The sequence below is a fragment of the Nannobrachium achirus genome (genome assembly GCF_963921795.1).
Source record: "Nannobrachium achirus genome assembly, chromosome: 1".
Lineage (NCBI taxonomy): Eukaryota > Metazoa > Chordata > Actinopteri > Myctophiformes > Myctophidae > Nannobrachium > Nannobrachium achirus.
Window position 1 is genome coordinate 53644132 of NC_137810.1, and position 17839 is coordinate 53661970.

The window sequence follows — 17839 nt, forward strand, 5'->3', positions numbered from 1 at the left end:
CATCATGTGTTATTGATAGGTAGTATTTACGTACAGTTGTTGGATCCTGTGAAAGACATTAGAAGACTGGAGAAAATATAACAGTCAGATAACGTGGAGTGTTACGAGCATTGTTTGTGAAAACAAGTGCTGAATGATGTTGTTTACTGGATTATACAGGATCTAATATCCAAAGAGAAACTCCTGCACTACAAAGGAAAGACCATTTTTCAGCATATGCAACTCAATACATAACGAACTCATGAACCTTTTTTTTTTAGATTATGCACTTGTGATGAATTTACCAGTACAAATGAACTATTTACAAAGATGTATCATTCTGGCTAGCTGCCTTGGAATCAGCACAGACAATCATGTTAATAGTTTCACTTATGAATATGAATTGTATCCGTTTTAATCCAAGTGTATGAAAATGAAGTAAGTATTTACTTTAACCACATGAACCTCCCCATTCTGGGGCTCGTATACTTTCGGTGAAAATTACACCTACGATCTCACACCGTAACACGTCATGAGCTTGTAGATTTGGCGATTTTCTGCATAGATATTTAGTGTAGAGCAAAAACAGGAGGGGGGGTCCTAGTATGGAGCCCTGGGGGACTCCGGTCAACTAAATATATAGGATTTGAGTGGTTAAAAACTGACACCACAATTGCGTGCATTCAGGCTGCTACTCAAAATGAAGTGGCAAATGTGTGAACCCACGGAGAGGGAGGCGTTGGCGTAGTTTTCGAGTGCTAAAATCCTTCAAATGGTTTAATGACGACAACAGGAAAACACCACGACATTCACAAAGGCAAAAAAAGGAAAATAAAAACATTTATAAAATGTCTGAGCTCTAGCGCACTCTTTCGTCAAGCCAGTATTGCTTCCACTTTATCATTTCTAGGGTTGGGTACCATTCACATTTGTATCGATACTTGTACCGAACTGTACCTTTTTTGTTGTTGTACAAACAGCTCAATTTCAACTCTGAAACAGAAAATTAAGTCGTTTGTATGTTTATTCAAACACACACTTTTGCTCCTTAATTTTCATACAGGCAGTCTGTGGGTATAGCCTTCTGAAAACTAGGGGTCCTCAAAAAGTAAACCCCATCTTCATTCATCAGAATTGGGTGAATATTCTCTGTAAGGAGCTCAAAGCATTTACATAAAGATTTGAAACGGAAATCGGGCAACTGCAAACTTCAAATCAACATTGATATTATGTATAGTACAACACATATAAGACCATTGCATTGTCATTTGTAACTTTAACGGACATGTGGTTTGGGGCAAACATTCGATTTTTTAGAGTGATGCAGGATAGTACCTTACAAGCTCATTCACAGGTTGTTGATTTGTACCCACTCTCAAGGTCCTGAAACGTGGCACAGATTGATCTAATTCAATCGGGTACCCTGTCGTACCGATGTCATTTGGTCAGTACCCTTAGAACAAAGTGGATTCCAGGGACTCTGTGGGTCCAAATGGACCCATACAAGTCTGTAACGCTGACAGTGTACAAATGGAACCAAATGAACCCGTCATTTGGTTCCATTTGTACACTGGCAGAGTTAAAGGGAAACCTTGAAATTTGAACGTTTGAGAACCACAGATCTAATACGAATCGATCTAATACGAATCGGTGCCCTGTAGTACCGATGTCATTTGGTCAGTACCCTAATAAAAGTACCAAGTTCGGTACCCAACCCTAGTTAATTTCTGCATTTTTAAAACGTTTTTTCTTTTCTTTTTACAAGAGCAGCAGAACGAGGAGTAGGAGGAGTGTGACCAGAGGCGGGGTGCTGTTGGCCAGCGGGGTGCTGTGCGACACCCCGCGGCTGTAGAGGTGCGGAGTCCTTGGGTTCTGCTTCAGTTTACTGGGCGGCAGCGCCTTCAGGTCCTCCAGGGCGCCGTAGGCCGCCATGGAGAACTCTGGGTCTCCCGTGGTCAACAAGTCAAACACGCAGGACTGGAAGTACACGTCCTCCACCTGCAGAGTCTCCCTACACTTGGCGGTGGCGCGCTCCACCGTGTAGGTCTGGTGCGGGGGCAGCAGGGGCCCCAGCTCCGTGTTGACGAGGCGCGGGTGCGACCCCCCCTGGCCCCCGCCACCGCCGCCGCCCCGGCCCAGCGTGTGCTCCTTGATGAGCTCGTTGCGCGGGCAGCCGTGCAGGCAGAGCTGCAGGCCGCCGCTCTCCTCGGAGAAGTCCAGCGTGTCCTCGGGCATGCGGATGGCGAAGGTGAGGTAGCGGCCCACGCGCCGCACGATGATGGACGTGCCGATGTAGCGCGCCTGGATCTTCACCTGCCGGCTGGAGGAGGAGCCGCCGCCGCCGCTGCCTCCTCGCTCCATGATCACCAGGCTGCCGCTCTCGCCGCCGATGCGCGTGCCGTCCTGGAAGGCCGAGGGAAGGTCCTTGGTGGTGGCCTGGTAGACCTTCTGCTCCGTGCAGCCGTGGTAGGACTTGAAGATCACCGTGATCTGGAAGATGGGGTAGGGAAAGGGAGAAGGGAGATTGTTTTTATTTGATCGTTCGGTGGATTTCTAATGCATACCATAAATTTAACATGACATTTAAAAGCCAACATACTTCTCACTTTATTACTCATATCCCCCATTTTCCTGTGTGTGTGTGTATGTATTACGGTTTACAAAATATACGGTTCGGTTCGATATTTTGGTGTCACGGTTCACTACTTTTTCGATAAGCTGTTCTTGATTTATAAATGTATTTTTATAACTATGTATTTTTTGGTTTTAACTTTGAACAATACGGTGTGTGTGTGTGTGTGTGTGTGTGTGTGTGTGTGTGTGTGTGTGTGTGTGTGTGTGTGTGTGTGTGTGTGTGTGTGTGTGTGTGTGTGTGTGTGTGTGTGTGTGTGTGTGTATGTGTTATAGACACACTGTAAATGCATTTATGTTGCATAATAGTAGTTCCACAGACCCAACCCGAGTAGTACCACTTTCAGCCACCATGGGGCAGCAGTAAACCAATATTCCAATAGATTGTGACTGATGGTACTGTTGCTACATTTGAAATGTTGCAGTGACTCACTCGCTGTGTGAGTGTGCTTTTTCTTTCTAGCTGACTGGCAGTGTTGTACCCCGTAGCATAAACCGTAGGCAATAAAACCACACAAATAGAAGATAAATAGAAGATAAAAAAAGGCATATGTTCCATTTGAATCGTGTATCAAGTTACTAAAACAAGACAGACCCAATGAGCCACACAAACTTCCCAGAAACGTGTGGTCTCGGCGTCACCTGAACCATTCTTATCTAAAACAAATTACTAATAATACTCTAAATGATGGCAATAAGCCCCGCATTCTTCCCTGAGTGCAGGATCAAACACACCAGACGACTGTCTCCTCGCTTCATAACTCCATAAATCTTACCTTTTTACTACAACGCCTGCTCACTGTACTGACCTCAATCTGGATCCCAGCCCAGATATGAAAAATTGGGGGGCTGGTCTCCATTTCTTCAAAAAAAAGAAAGGTATTTGACATTGGAGGTGGCTATGGTTAAGTTTACTGTTACCGCGATACTGTATTTGATGGACGATTTTCTGTCTCGAGTCTGACAGTTGAAAACAGCTCCAATTCAAAAGCACCGAGGGGGCATGCGGGTACTGGCACAGGCATACCCAGACTACAGGTTTGCATTACTCTCTCCCCCCACCCCAATACACACTGGAAATTCCTTTGAAAATAGGTTTGCTCCGAAATCCCTGCACTCTCTGATGTTACGGCCAACTTCAAAGCGATAGTATGCAACGCAGCATGGCTTGTTTGCACCACCCAAACAGATTCTCTCATCCGCCGATAAGTACAATAAAAAGGCCGGATTAAGAAAACACCCAAAAGCATCAATATTGCCAATAAAAAAAAAAAGAAAAAAAAAAAAAAACGAATGGGGGAGGGCGGGGAGAAGCACAGTAATCACCCAACAACAACAACAACAACACCAAAAAATAACTTATTTAAAACTAATTAGAACTACAATTTAATCACGACTATGACAGTTTCAACAATTATAATTGAGAGCATTTAAGACGATGCCGATTCAATCAGCCGGGATCAAAACCTCTACCCCCCCTGACCAATTATTCTCCTATTTTTCCACATTATTCCATATTTACACAAAAAAAGAGCCCAGTTAATTATTTGACCAGAGGGGTGAAAAAAACATTCCAGAATCGTGGCGGCAGAGGAAAATGTTGGAGCGAACGTTAATCACTACCATATGACCACCCATGTGTTAAAGGTAGAGCGCTCAAGCATGTCGGTGATTCAACACCCTCCTCTCCTCTCCCCCGAGGACCTGCAGGGGCTATATAGATCAGTGCTGCTCAACCTGTGGGCTGGGGCCCCCAAATAACTGGCAAAATGACTATGATTTTAACCATTAACCCGTTCAAACGTGAGGCAGAGTCTATACAAATATGCCTTCCAAATTTTTCAAAAGTGTGAACATCCCAAAAATAGCAGATGTACAAGCTCGCAGCGTGGCACAAAGTGACACGCTGCGAGCTTGTATATCTGCTATTTTTGTATAAATGCTAGTGCAAAAATCTAAGATGACACAGATGAGTTCCCGGTTTTAATGGATTAATATATACACTTCTTTTATGTAAAACATTTAGTTTTTTTTCTCTCTTTAAAAACTTGAAATGTTTCGTTTTCATGGTGATACCAATAAATAGGAACTTAAAAAGTATACTATGTTAGTGTCCATTGACCCAAGCCGGAACACAATCGATTGATCAATGGTTAAAATAAACGCTCTGTAAATGCACACGTCAGATGGCAGGTGGTGTCAGATGGGTGGGCCGGGAAGTCCCACCCATCCAAAACAAAAAAAGGTTGGGAACCACTGCTTTAGAACACTGGAATCTCCTGAAGCGCCACCGACTGGTAATTCATTTGCATTTTGTATTATAGTTTGTACATGTTTCTTAATATCCTCAGATGGCATATGTGTTGTCTTAATTTACTGCTTTTAATCACTGGACCCATTTTTTTTTTTTTTTAACAAATTGCTCCCAACGAGGTCACATAGGTTGTGAGCTTGTAGATCTGCAATTTCTTTGTGTTTGAAATTCAAAAGAAAAAAGTGATGTCGTCCCAGTACGATGTGATCATCACAACATCAACAACATATAAAGATAGACATTGTGATATTTGATGTTGCCCATAAGGCCCAATCCCCTTGGGGAGTGTGGCGATATTTCAACGTCACATTGTTCAGCGTCCCATTAGTTTGACGCTGGTGAATGCTATCCTGCCAACACTGGTGAATGCTAACCTGGTGAACGTTAAACCTGGTGAATGCTACTATGCCTAAACCTAACCTCAGTAAAACTATGCCTGAACCTAAGCCTAAAACCTAACCCTTCGTCGAACTAATGGGGACGTCGAAACATCCAGATTTGACCACCCACGGCCGTGTGCCCTCTGAGCCCCGTCCTCACCTTGCTGGTGGCCGTGGCGCTGGAGCCCAGGACGACGGGCACGTTGGTCACCTGCACCGACAGGTAGCGGTTGTCGATCAGGGGCCACGCCCCTTCCACCTTGCAGGTCTGAAACTCGTCCCGGAAAGTCCGCAAGTGGGGGTCCCCAAATAATCCACAGTGGGCGTACTTCTTCTGCTGGCCCGCGGGCCCCGACGCCAGCACCCGGCTCTCGTAGTCGCACAGCTCGGACACCACGGGCCGGGACGTGCTGGCCGCCTTGGCGGAGGAGGTGGGCCCGTCGCTGGAGCAGTTGTGCTGGGAGAAGAGCTCCTTGATGCGGAAGACGGCCGAGTGGTAGACCAGGTCTCCCCTGCAGCTGCGCGCCGTGCGCCGGGTGCACAGGTCGTAGGCCCGCAGGGCGATGCAGTAGTCCACGTCCGGAGGGCCATCCTCCTGCAGACCGCTAGAGGGCGACGTGGAGGCCACGTACTCTGCATTGCAACGCTGGATTCGACACTGCTGGCAATGAGCTGGGAAAGGATAATGGGGGGGGAGAGAAAGATCAGTTTGTGCTTTTTTGTGATAGATTTGTTATATAATTAAACACACAAAAAATAAGTGTTAGGGGTTGTTCACCCCAGAATGACTTTTCTATTGATTACTCACGCCATGGAGACATGGAGAGTTCAATAATATTTTTTGTATTTTTCACGTTCCTAAGACTATAATTTGATTGACAATGCATGTACCCCCACTGTTTCCAGAAGGGGACCCAAATGTATTCGGGTACCTATCCGGAATCAATGGGGGTACATTTACTAACAGAATTTTGTCTTAGGAATGCGACAAAAAACTAAAAAATATTATTGAACTCAAGTCTCCATGGCGTAAGTAATCAATAGGGAAAAAAGGCATTTTGGGGGTGAACTACTTTAAGGTGATGCATTGTGGTTTGTTTTGTATGAGTCAGCAACACTATAAACCTTGATTGTTTCATGCAATTGACAGAAATCATATTACCCAATAACCACATTCTGCTTAGTAAGAAAGGATATACAGTTACAGAGTACATACAGTAGTTCTAGAGGAGTAAATTATGAAGAGTGGGCAAACTTTCCCCACTATCAAGTGTAGCTCAATCAGGAGAGCCATTAAAATCCAAACAGGTTAGCCCACACGTCCGTGATCCCACACTCTGCTGCAGTCAAAACGTATTTCCCCCAACCAGCCCTCACAGAAATAACACGAAGCTTCGCTGCAGGAGGAAGCCAGCCGGTGTAGTTTGCTTAGGGGTGTTGAATGTGGTTTGGCCGTCACTGAGGCAATAGGAGACCATTAAGCTAGGATGCATGGCGAGGCACAGAATAAGTCTATAGGTGACAGAAGCTAACAGACTCGGGGAGGTAAAGCACAAAGACCCGTGCTTGTTCAGCCAGACATTGCCCAAACAGCTGGCTGAGGAGGACAGGACATCAGCCAGGTAGAGCACACTGAATGTCGCTATGGTACAACGGTTAAGTCCCCAGTGTTCATTTAACACTGAAGAGTGGACAGATGTAATCCACTGTACTTGTTAGGGTCCATTTGGGATACATGTGTAGACTCTCAAAGAGTTACACATGGTTACATTATAACTGCCTCTGCAACAATGGTGGCCTGCCGGGCCAGGCTATTGGAAGTGGAAGAGAAGTGAGAAAGGTAAGAAACGTGGAAAAGAGGAAAGTAGGGATGGGACGATATGAAAATTTCATATATCACATATCATTATTGTGACCAAAGAAATCGCGATTTACGATATCGCGATAATCAAAATATCCCGGCCAACATCCATTATCCTAGGCCGGAACATTTGCCCAAAAAATATTTGCAGATCTACAAGCTGTGAGCTTGTAGATCGGCTGTGGTCAAGTACGTATATTATAAGTACCTTTTACCAAGGGTTTAAGTGGCACCGGATATGCAGCTCGGCAAATAAAAGGTAAATTGATCCCAGTGCATGACGGAGGACGATTTCACGATAAATTAATTAAGTTAAAAATTCTAATTTTCACGATTTTTCAAAAAATAGCAGATCTACAAGCTCGCTGTGAGCTTGTATATCTGCTATTTTTCAATGGTTAAAGCATAAAATAATAATACACAATACTGTGTACCCGTTCTGAATGCGTTAAAGCATTAAAGCCCCCTTCCTTCTACTCCCCGTACAGTCAGCACACCTACGACTGCGTGGCCACGCACGCATAAGACTGAGACACCTCATAAATCCTACCAACTCAAAGCATATGAACATTCTTGCTCACTAGGCCTTTACAATATTTTAGTGAAAGCGGCAGAAGTGATAGCACACAAGACTGAGTGATTTGCCATGAATTTTCAAGAGGTTTTAAACTTTAGACGGTAGCTCTAGCGCCACCATTAGGACTACTGGCCCACAATGCCGGGTTGAGGAACTTTGGCATAGGACTGGACCTGCTGTGTGCCAAGTTTTGTTCATTCTCATGCATGGGAAGGCAGATTTCCTGGTTAGATAGAAATTAAAATCAGGAAGACATGCCTGACCCCCAATTAACACTGAGGATTTTAGTGTGTTTTGATTCAATCACTGGTTCTCAAAGTGGAGTCCAGAGACCCCCAGGGGTTCTTGAATGGGCTCCAGGGGTTCTCCAGCTAAATGAGGAACAGTTTAAAAACACTTAGGCCCCATTTTATTTTCTGGCAATTCGAAAATAGCCTATCCACAAGCTCACAACGTATTCATGTGAAACGTTGTTTTGTCATTGGCAACAAATGTTGACAACACATTTCTTGGCACAAAATCTTTTTAAATTGTGGTTTATGACCAAATACATATCAATTTGGGGGTTGTTGAGTGTTGACATGAAACTATTCGATAAACACTGAACTACTGTATAGTCAGGATTTCCAGGAAGATTTTAGATTTTGTCTGGAAAATTGCCACCAGCCTACGTAAAACAACGTTTCGATGAGTTGTTACGTAGACCGGTGGCAGATTTCACTGCACAAGCCTCTCTATATGCATTTGGTTACGGTTAATATTAGTAATGTCCAATCGTCACGCCCCTCCTCAAAACGTAATGAGTGGCTTGACATAAATAAACAGTGAAGTTCCCACTCTAAAGGGTGCTGCCCAACATGTACCGTGTAATGGCCCAAAAAGGATCTTCACTTTCCCCACCTGTTGAATCATGCCATTAACCTTTTCAAAACAGAACACGGCTATAAGAAAGAAAAACTCATCATGGACGGAGCATTCAAATGACTTATAAGTGGGAGAATGGCCATGTCTTTTAGACCAGTGGTTCTCAACCTGTGGGTCGGGACCCCCAGGGGGGTCCCCAAATTATTTTGGGGGGTCCCCAGATAATGAACTTAATGTGAAACATTGTTTTCTCACTCAACTGTAAATAAACCAACAAAGTTTAAGTGAGCGGGTTTCTGCACATTTCTCTGACAATTTAAGGACTTTTTAATACCTCTAAAATGACAAATTAAACATTGGTCAAATTGTCAAACATTAGAGGCAGAAATTGTGAAAATAGACGATCTACATGCACACAACGCCTCGCGTTGCGAGGCGTTGTGAGCATGTACAGTAGATCTGCTATTTTCACAATAGAACCGTGTTAGACAAAATGTAATGCCTCAACTCTTAGTGCTCGTCAGGGTGGGGGGTCCCCAGTTAAAATATTAATATTTTGGGGGTCACGGCCTGAAAAGGTTGAGGACCACTGTTTTAGACCAATGGTTTATCTAAATCAGTCACTTCTCTACAAACAGTCTGGACAATGGCAACGTGATAAGCACAGAGATACACATCTGGCCGGGTGTGAATCTTCCACGCAGCATTCCACCCACCACCATCACCACCGAGGCCTGAACTGTGGGCGCATCTTTCGGTGCTGCGCGTCCAGTGATGGACAGGGGCGTCGCACCAAATTCTGGGCCCTGGGTACAAGGATTCACTGCGGGCCCCCCATGAATGTTCTTCATAGGGGGAGGGGGTTTAACCCATTTAGACTGAGAAGAACGCATTATTTTGTGCTTTAACTATTGAAATAGCAGACATACAAGCTCACAGCACGGCACAGACTAGTGCCGCGCTGCACGTTTGTAGATCTGCGTTTTTTGAAAAATCGTGAAAATGTGTTCAAGTCTTTGAATATTTCAAATTCTTCTAAGGTTTTTTGAAAAGAAAAAACCATATGTTTCTATGTGAAGGACCCCCAAAATGATATGTATTTGGCCACGGACCCCCCCCATCTCAAAATATTTTGTTCCAGGGACCCCCCAAGTGCCGCGCTGTGAGCTTGTATATCTGCTATTTGTCAATAGCTAAAGTATAACATTATGAAGGCCCCTCCACCTTGGGCCCTAGTAACTCAGTCCCACTCCCCCCCCCCCCCCTTGTGACGCCCTTGCTCACATTCTCTCAACACTTCAACACGAGCACTGATAAAAGCAGTGGTGTAAAGTAACTGAGTAGATTTACTCAAAAAGTAGTTATTACTTGAGTATTTCCGATTTTTTTGTACTCCAGGCAAACATTGAACTTTTAACTCCACTACAATTAACTGAAAACTTTAGTTCCTACTAGTTACTTTGAAGATTTTGAGTACATCAATCACTTTAACCCTATATAATACTGTACTTTGGCTACTTGAAAATAGCAGCATTTGCGAGCTCACAATCACATCACAAAGTGTCGCTTTGTGACATGTTGGGGGCTTGTATATTTGTTATTTTCAAAAGATTTTCTTATTACATATTGAACTTGTGTGAGATGGAACATTCTGCATAATGAGAACTTTTGGTACTTCCAAGTACCGGTACATTCTGTTGCCAATGCCTTTGTACTTTTACTCAGGTAAGTTACTATGAAAACCTCCACCGGCTGTCCGTCAGTCAGTCTGTCCGTCATGTCAAGTCACACTTTTGGCCCTACTCTTATCTCCGGCACCGTTGCCCCTATCCATGCCAAACTTTGCACACACACACACACACTCCTTGGCTGGCAAACCACAACCTCCGCCCCTGATTTCTCACATGGCCCTCTTCTAGCTCCACCATGAGGTTGCTAAGGCCAACTTGTGTATACATGCGACCTGACGGCCGCTTATCTCCCGATTAGGGAGTCTTACTGGTACTTTTACTGACAATTTCTATATTTTGCCGTTGTCGGGTGAAAACCTTGTATGTCCAATACTGTTCGTTTTGCATTTATCATTTTAAAAATGATTTAAACTAGTGAAAACAGCCGATCTAGTGCGAGGCGTTGTGTGCTTGTAGATCTGCTGTTTTCACTACTCGTGTGCGACGGCCTTGTATGACGAAGCAGGGCTTTACGTCGTGAAAAAAAATTACACATTTGAAACTTGGAGATACAAGGTTTCTGCCCGTCAGTGACAATATAGTGGTTTTGATACTTTTACTCAAGTAAACAATGTCAGTACTTCTTCTTCCACCAGTGGATAAAAGTGTTGACGGAGCAGGAGGGGTCACGTCAGAGGCATTCTACACCCCTCCTCTGAATTCCATCAGCCCTCCCTCCCACCCACCCGTCCAGCGCTGAGGTCACCCCAAGTCGTGCTTTTTGATTGACAGTTTGTGACAATTACTGCCTATAGGGGCATCAATAATAACCAAGCTCCTCTCTCAAAGGGCTCTTTATGGTCTGCCAGTTACTGGGTTAATGATGACCATATGGGGGACAGGGAGCAAAAAGTTAAAAACTATCACAATAGTCCACACTACACATACATAGGCTAACAACTGACGGTCAAACATAATAGTTGTATTATGCTCGGGAGACATTTGCTGAAATTGTACTATAGGCCTAATTTTTTATGATTTTAGATCTGCAACTTTAACCAAAGGCTGTGGCATTAGTTTGACAGCAATTTATTTGACAATGTATTTATTTTTTGGGGGAAAACAACATGGTATAGGAGGGGCTTGCGAGTCCAGCAGTTCAGTTTAAATGTTTTATAATGCGGCGAGGGAAAGCACTGGGTCATGTTTTCATCATGAACTCAAATCAAGCTTGGGCCATTTTCTATTGAAATTCCAGGGGGGATGTCATTTAGTTGTTGTTTTTTAAATGCATTCATTAAGATCACATTAGCGGCCTAAGATGCTGTAAAGTATCAATAATACATAATGCAGCACATTTAACAAGGTCAAATGTACAAAACTATTTGGACTACAATAGTGGCTACAGCAGCCTGCAGGTTTCTGACATAACCCTGAATGCGAGACACCTAGACCAGTGGTTCTAAAAGTGGATTCCAGGGACTTTGTAGGTTCCTTTAGGGGGGTATAAATTGACCCTTACAAGTCTGTAACTATGACAGTTTACAAATGGAAATTCCATTTGTACACTGTCATAGTTAAGGGAAGACCTTGACATTTTGAAAGTTTGAGAAACATGTTATAACATCATAATACTCTAAAGAACTTTGTACAGTGTTTAAAATAACACCACAACCAGTATTCAACAAATCCCTTCCTTTTTCCATTTACAAAATAAGAGTTTTCTGAACTCGTCTCCAAGGGAGATGGAGATGGTGAAGCATGCATGCCATGCACAGTTCCAACAAGTCGTTACAGTGTAACAAAAACAATTGCCATTGGCAACAAAGTATCAGATCAAGCAAAAACATTTCCCAACATAACAAGCTGTTGCACGTAGCATAGCACAGTGGTTCTCAAACCTTTTCATGTCAAGGACGGACCCCCAAATTGACACTTATTAGCCCGCGGACCCCCCATTTGAAAAGATGTGTACGGCTCTACCAGGGATTCCCAACCATTTTTAATTTGAAGGACCCCCAGATTGACATGCATTAGGGCTATAATGGCATTTCTATCTCTGCAGTGGGACCTCAATAAATAGTGTAGCCTAAAATCAATGTTAATTCATTTCAACTCTTACAGGGGACTGAACATTGGTTCCTAACAACCATTTAGCTGCAGGGGACCCCGTGGAACTCCCTCAAGGAGTCCTGGGGGTCCCCGGACCCCACTTTGGGAACCAGCAATGCTGTATTGGGGAGGAGAGTTTTTAGTTGGACCCCATGCATGCATGGTAGCTAACAAATGAACCATGAATGAGAGAGAGAGAGAGAGAGAGAGAGAGAGAGAGAGAGAGAGCGAGAGAGAGGGGGAACAAAAACACGGCCGAGGAGAACTTTCTTCACTCCACGACCAAACAAAACACGTACAAAACCGCTCCAGTGTGAAGCGACCACCACTCAAAACACTACAAATAAATACAAAATGCTACATGTTTTAGTTGGCTTTTGTTTCTCCCACTCTCCCTCCACACAAAAGGAAAACAAGTTCCTTGTTTTTAGCTGGATAACTTGCGGGACAAGAAGAGAGAGAGAGAGAGAGTGGCTATCGAAGGCTATGCTAACTGTTGCCTGCGACTGCGAGCTTTGGGGGGAAAATAGCGGATCTACAAGCTCACAAGGCGTCGGGTCCGCGACGCCTTGTGAGCTTGTTGATCGGCTATTTTCCCCCAAGCGCGACACCGTCGTGGTGCGAAAGACCAAAGTATAAACTGTCCAGGCAAGCACAGTTAGCATCAACTTCACCACCACCTATCCGCATCTTTTTAATCTAGAATCGATAAAACGATAACGATAAAAATCGATCAATCGGTGACAAAGTGTCCGATAGTAGCCTATATCTGGATACATGAGGGGGGAAAGTGGTAACATTGTAACAACGTTGTAACAACAACAAAACTCGCAACACAAATTGCAACTGGTGGAGAGAAGTCGGGTTTCACGTTCAGCGTTATACTGTGGTGGTGTTGTCGTTTCAACACTGGAAAAGATCCATTCATGTGTCTGTTATTTTATATATTAATCGACATTTGGTTGGGTATATCTTCGTGTCTAAAATACAAAGTCACACGAAAAGTAAAACCAAAGTTATTGTTTCAAAAAAGCGTGGACGATCGCTGGAGCTTTGTACGAACACACGCCAGCCAGGGGGAAAAGTTTTCCATCTCTCTCTCTCCACCTCCTCCATAGTATTCCAGCCAGAGGAGAGACAGAGAGGGGGGAAATGTTTTGCATGCAATAAAAATAGCAGAAAGAAAGCCGGGGAATAATGGATCGATGTCTTTCTTACCTGGTCGAAACAGCAGGGAAAGTAAAACCATCGTCAACGTGATACAGGTCCAAAGCTGCCGCTTAATAGCCAAGTTGTGAGGTCCGCTTCTCCCCATACCAATCCATTCAGTTAGAATGGAGTTCCTCGACTGCTGCTTCTCTGCATCGACGCTGGAGCTGCTGGGGAAATTAGAGCAAGAATTGGTCTCCCTGCCCAGGCGCTGTCATTCAAAAGGGGGCCCTGTCTGTCTGTCTGTCTTTCAGGGGCGGCTCTACGGCGGGAGGAGGGGCCTAAAATGGGGGGGGGGGGGGGGGCTCAGGGGCCAACAACACTAATAAGTATGCTCTAACTTTTTGATATTTACACAATAATAATAACAATATGCCAATATTACATTCATTTATTCATAAAGGAATAGTTCACCCCCAAAATGCCATTTTTTTCTCCTATCGATTACTCAACCCATGGAGACTTGAGTTCAATAATATTTTTTAGTTTTTGATGCATTCTACACAAATTATTGGCTTAGGAATGCGACAAAAACAAAAAAGTATCATTGAACTCAAGTCTGCATGGGGTGAGTATAATCAATCAAGAAAAAAAGTCATTTGGGGGGTGAACTACTCCTTTAACTTAGAGAGTGCACAAATGCGAGAGAGTTACAAATCGTCACTGTCGGGCAGAAACCTTGTATCTCCAAGTTTCAAGTTTGTACGTTTTTTCACAAAGTAAAGCCCTGCTTCATCACGCAAGGCTGTCGCACAAAAGTAGTGAAAACAGCCGATCTACAAGCACACAACGTCTCGCGGTGCGAGGCGTTGTGTGCTTGTAGATCTGCTATTTTCACTAGTTTAGTTCATTTTTAAAATGATAAATACAAAATGAACTTGGACATACAAGGTTTCCACCAGACAACAACGAAAATGTATATATATTTTTCCTATTGTTCACTCACCCGATATGGAGACTTGAATTCATGGATATTTATCATAGACTGTAGAAGATATTTATCTGTTTTTGTCGCATTCCTAAGACAACAATTTGATGACCAGCCGTGGCTCCCTATGTTCAAATTGTTGGCTTAGGAATGCAACACCAACCAAAACAAAAAAGATATCCATGAATTCAAGTCTCCATAGGGTGAGTGATCAATAGAACTATCCCTTTAACAACACTGTAGTTGGCAGTCAACAAGACCAGGCCAATGAGAAGGTGTTTTTCTTCCCATAACAATGGAATGGAAGTATTGCAAGGGGACTAAAGCCTCTATCATAGTCCAAGGTGAAGCGCTATCTCCTCACTGCGGTGTAGTTTTCTAGCTATCACCTATAAATGTATAACAAAGCCTAGGTGATAACTAGACAACTACACCGCGGCGAGGTGATAGCTCTTCACCTTGGCCTATGATAGAGGCTTGAGCATTGGTTCGAACTCCCTTTGGTCCGACCAGGTTAGCATTCACCAGCGTTAGTTTTACTGAGGTTTAGGGTTAGGGCTAAGGTTAGATTTAGGTGGTCGGACCAACGGGAGATCGAACCAATATCATGTTACCGTATTGCAAAGGTATTGGTAAATGGCTGATAGTGTATGGTCTTGAACATATCCGTATGTATCCGCTAACCTGGCCTTGGATCAAGACTATCATAGATGCATATTTCAATCGATTCGAACTTTCGCTTTACGAAGGCCAAAAGTCAGAATCGATGAAATACACACGATAGTCTTGATCCAAGGCTTTAGTTAACCTATGGTGAACAAAAAAAATAAGATTGACAGGCCTTTTCAATATAATCAGATGTTTTAGAATAGCCAACCTTTTGTCATGCAGAAATCAAACAGGCTAATAGAGAATGTGACAGAACCTTTCATGCCCAGCACACTTTTTTGCACTACAAAGCCCTCAGTGCAACTGTCCTGGGATCCCCGACAGGCTGGAAGCAAATGGCCCGATGAGAGCAACTGGCTTGTGTGTGTGTGTGTGTGTGTGTGTGTGTGTGTGTGTGTGTGTGTGTGTGTGTGTGTGTGTGTGTGTGTGTGTGTGTGTGTGTGTGTGTGTGTGTGTGTGTGTGTGTGTGTGTGTGTGTGTGTGTGTGTGTGTGTGTGTGTGTTACAAGCACCACTTTCCTCACCTGTTTTCTCACTTAGCACAATGGTGCTCAAATAATGGGAACAAATTTGCATATAGTTTGTTTTGTTGCGCAATATAGATACACATTGTACCATTTAAATATAATCGTAGACGTGCAATTGGTTGAAGACATCTATGTGCTTACTGTGAGCTTTGATAGACAAAACCACCGTTAAAGTGTGCTGGGAAGAAGATACAGCTTGATAACTGAAGAAGTAATGGAAAAAATAATGACTGCGGCTGAGAGCTAAGTCTGAGTATTATGTGGAAGTGACCCGTAATGTTGCATGCATGTGGGATTTCTTCCACGAGTGCTTTTCATATCTGAGGTCAATAAACTCTTAAGTCTTATTTTCTGGTGTACATGTGGTATACAGACAGGCAGCAAAGGATGGACGCTGCATGCTTTTATCACTCTCAAATAAATCCAGAGAAAATGCCCCTCCATGAATTATTTTTCTCTCGACAAACCTCCGTGCACTATTAGTTTTTCCATTACATTTTCAGTGAGCAACTTGTATGTTACTCTTTTTCCCTTTGTAGCCAACTTTCCATCTCTCTCTCACTTCTTGAACGACACCCTGTCTTTCATTTGCACAGCTGCTGCTAGGCAGGACCATCTGCAAGGCGCACAGAATCACCCGCTTTCAGCCTTTTCCTCGAGACACTTTCTGCGGTTCTTGTGCCACGCGCACGAAGAATTTTAATGGACTGGCCAAAGTGCTGGCTCAAATAATGGTTAGAAGGAAAATCAACGCATAAAGTGTGCGAGAATTGGATTATAACGCCAAAACCCTTGCTTTGATACGACCAGGGACGTGCTGGGCCCCTGATTCAGCCCGGGAAAAAGAGTTGGAGAGGCCCTCATTGCGCGCTATAGAGAGAGAGAGAGAGATCTCTCTATAGTGCTGCTGCTACTACTCAAAGATTTGCCATTTCAGATCATGACGTGACAAGCCAGTGGGCCAATTACATATTATATATTATATTTTGTCGTTGTCGGGTGGAAACCTTGTATGTCCCAAACCGTTTGTTTTGTATTTATCATTTAAAAAATGATTTAAACTAGTGAAAACACTACTTTCACTACTTTTGTGCAAACAGTTACATTTTTTCCTCCTGGACAGGCCGGGAACGAACCGGCCGTTCGGGAGTTGTCCCGCTTTTCCCAATGGCCAGCACGTCCCTGTTTGATACAACTTAACACATCTTGGTTTCTGGAGCCTTCTTTGGCTCCCCGCCTCCCCCATCCTGACTTTATGAGAGAGAAGTGAACCCGGACAGTTATTGGATCACTGGTTTCTCTATACACATGCTGGCTCCTCCGGCTGCACAATTGTGTGATTCAGGTGGCCTGTCAGTCTTGTGAAAGGTCCTCACAGGCCCATGTTGATGTGGGACTGATATATATAGTGGAGGGGGAAACGAAGACAGCTCAAGCCAAGTGGAACGTTTGGATTGTTCTGTGCTGCCAGAGAAGGGCCCCCGTCCGGTCACACTGGATCCAGTGTGCCAAGTTTATCCCCCAGAGGGCTCTACCTTACCCTGTTTGTTCAGCTAATTTTGGAGGCTTGGTTGGTTGATCTGCTTTATGGCTGTGCTTTATGGTCGCATTTCGAATTCCCCGAGCAGGTTAGGACCCTCATATTCCCCACACCACTAGAAGTGCCATGAAGGGCCAGTGACTCAGTGTGGCCAGGAGGACAGTTGTGGGGATAAATAAATACACAGCGAGCTGTTAAAAGAAAACGCATGCCGGACGTTTCTCACCTGCTATAAAGCTTATCTTCAAGATCAACCGGTGACATCTCCTAGAAAGAAAATGTGTATTTCTTTTAAATTATTTTTTTTTTTATATTGGTTTAAGATAACAAAACAAAATGTGTCAGCAGTGGATGCAATAACATATATATATATTTTTTAGATTAATACTTTTTTATTGCTTTCAGTTTTTAACATACACATTGGAAGAAATGCTGAACAGACCTATAGAAACCTTTTGTACATAACATTATCACAAGCTAAATTAAACAAAATGCACGCTATAGGATTGATACTTGCAAAACAAAAGATGTGTGACTTCAAATTCCATTGCAAACTATATAAGGCTGTGTTTTTCCATC

At 43.7% G+C, this 17839-nt stretch overlaps 1 protein-coding gene across 1 annotated transcript; it reads right to left on the reverse strand.

The window, feature by feature from the left end:
* Positions 1 to 1631: 1631 nt before the first annotated feature.
* rgmd (RGM domain family, member D) lies at positions 1632 to 13726 on the reverse strand. The gene is made up of 3 exons (XM_080722534.1): positions 13607 to 13726; positions 5465 to 5976; positions 1632 to 2469 (listed from the first exon to the last, which is right to left on the reverse strand). Exons 1-3 carry the CDS (start codon positions 13701 to 13703, stop codon positions 1738 to 1740), a joined length of 1341 nt encoding a protein of 446 aa, XP_080578660.1. The 5' UTR covers positions 13704 to 13726; the 3' UTR covers positions 1632 to 1737.
* Positions 13727 to 17839: the final 4113 nt, after the last annotated feature.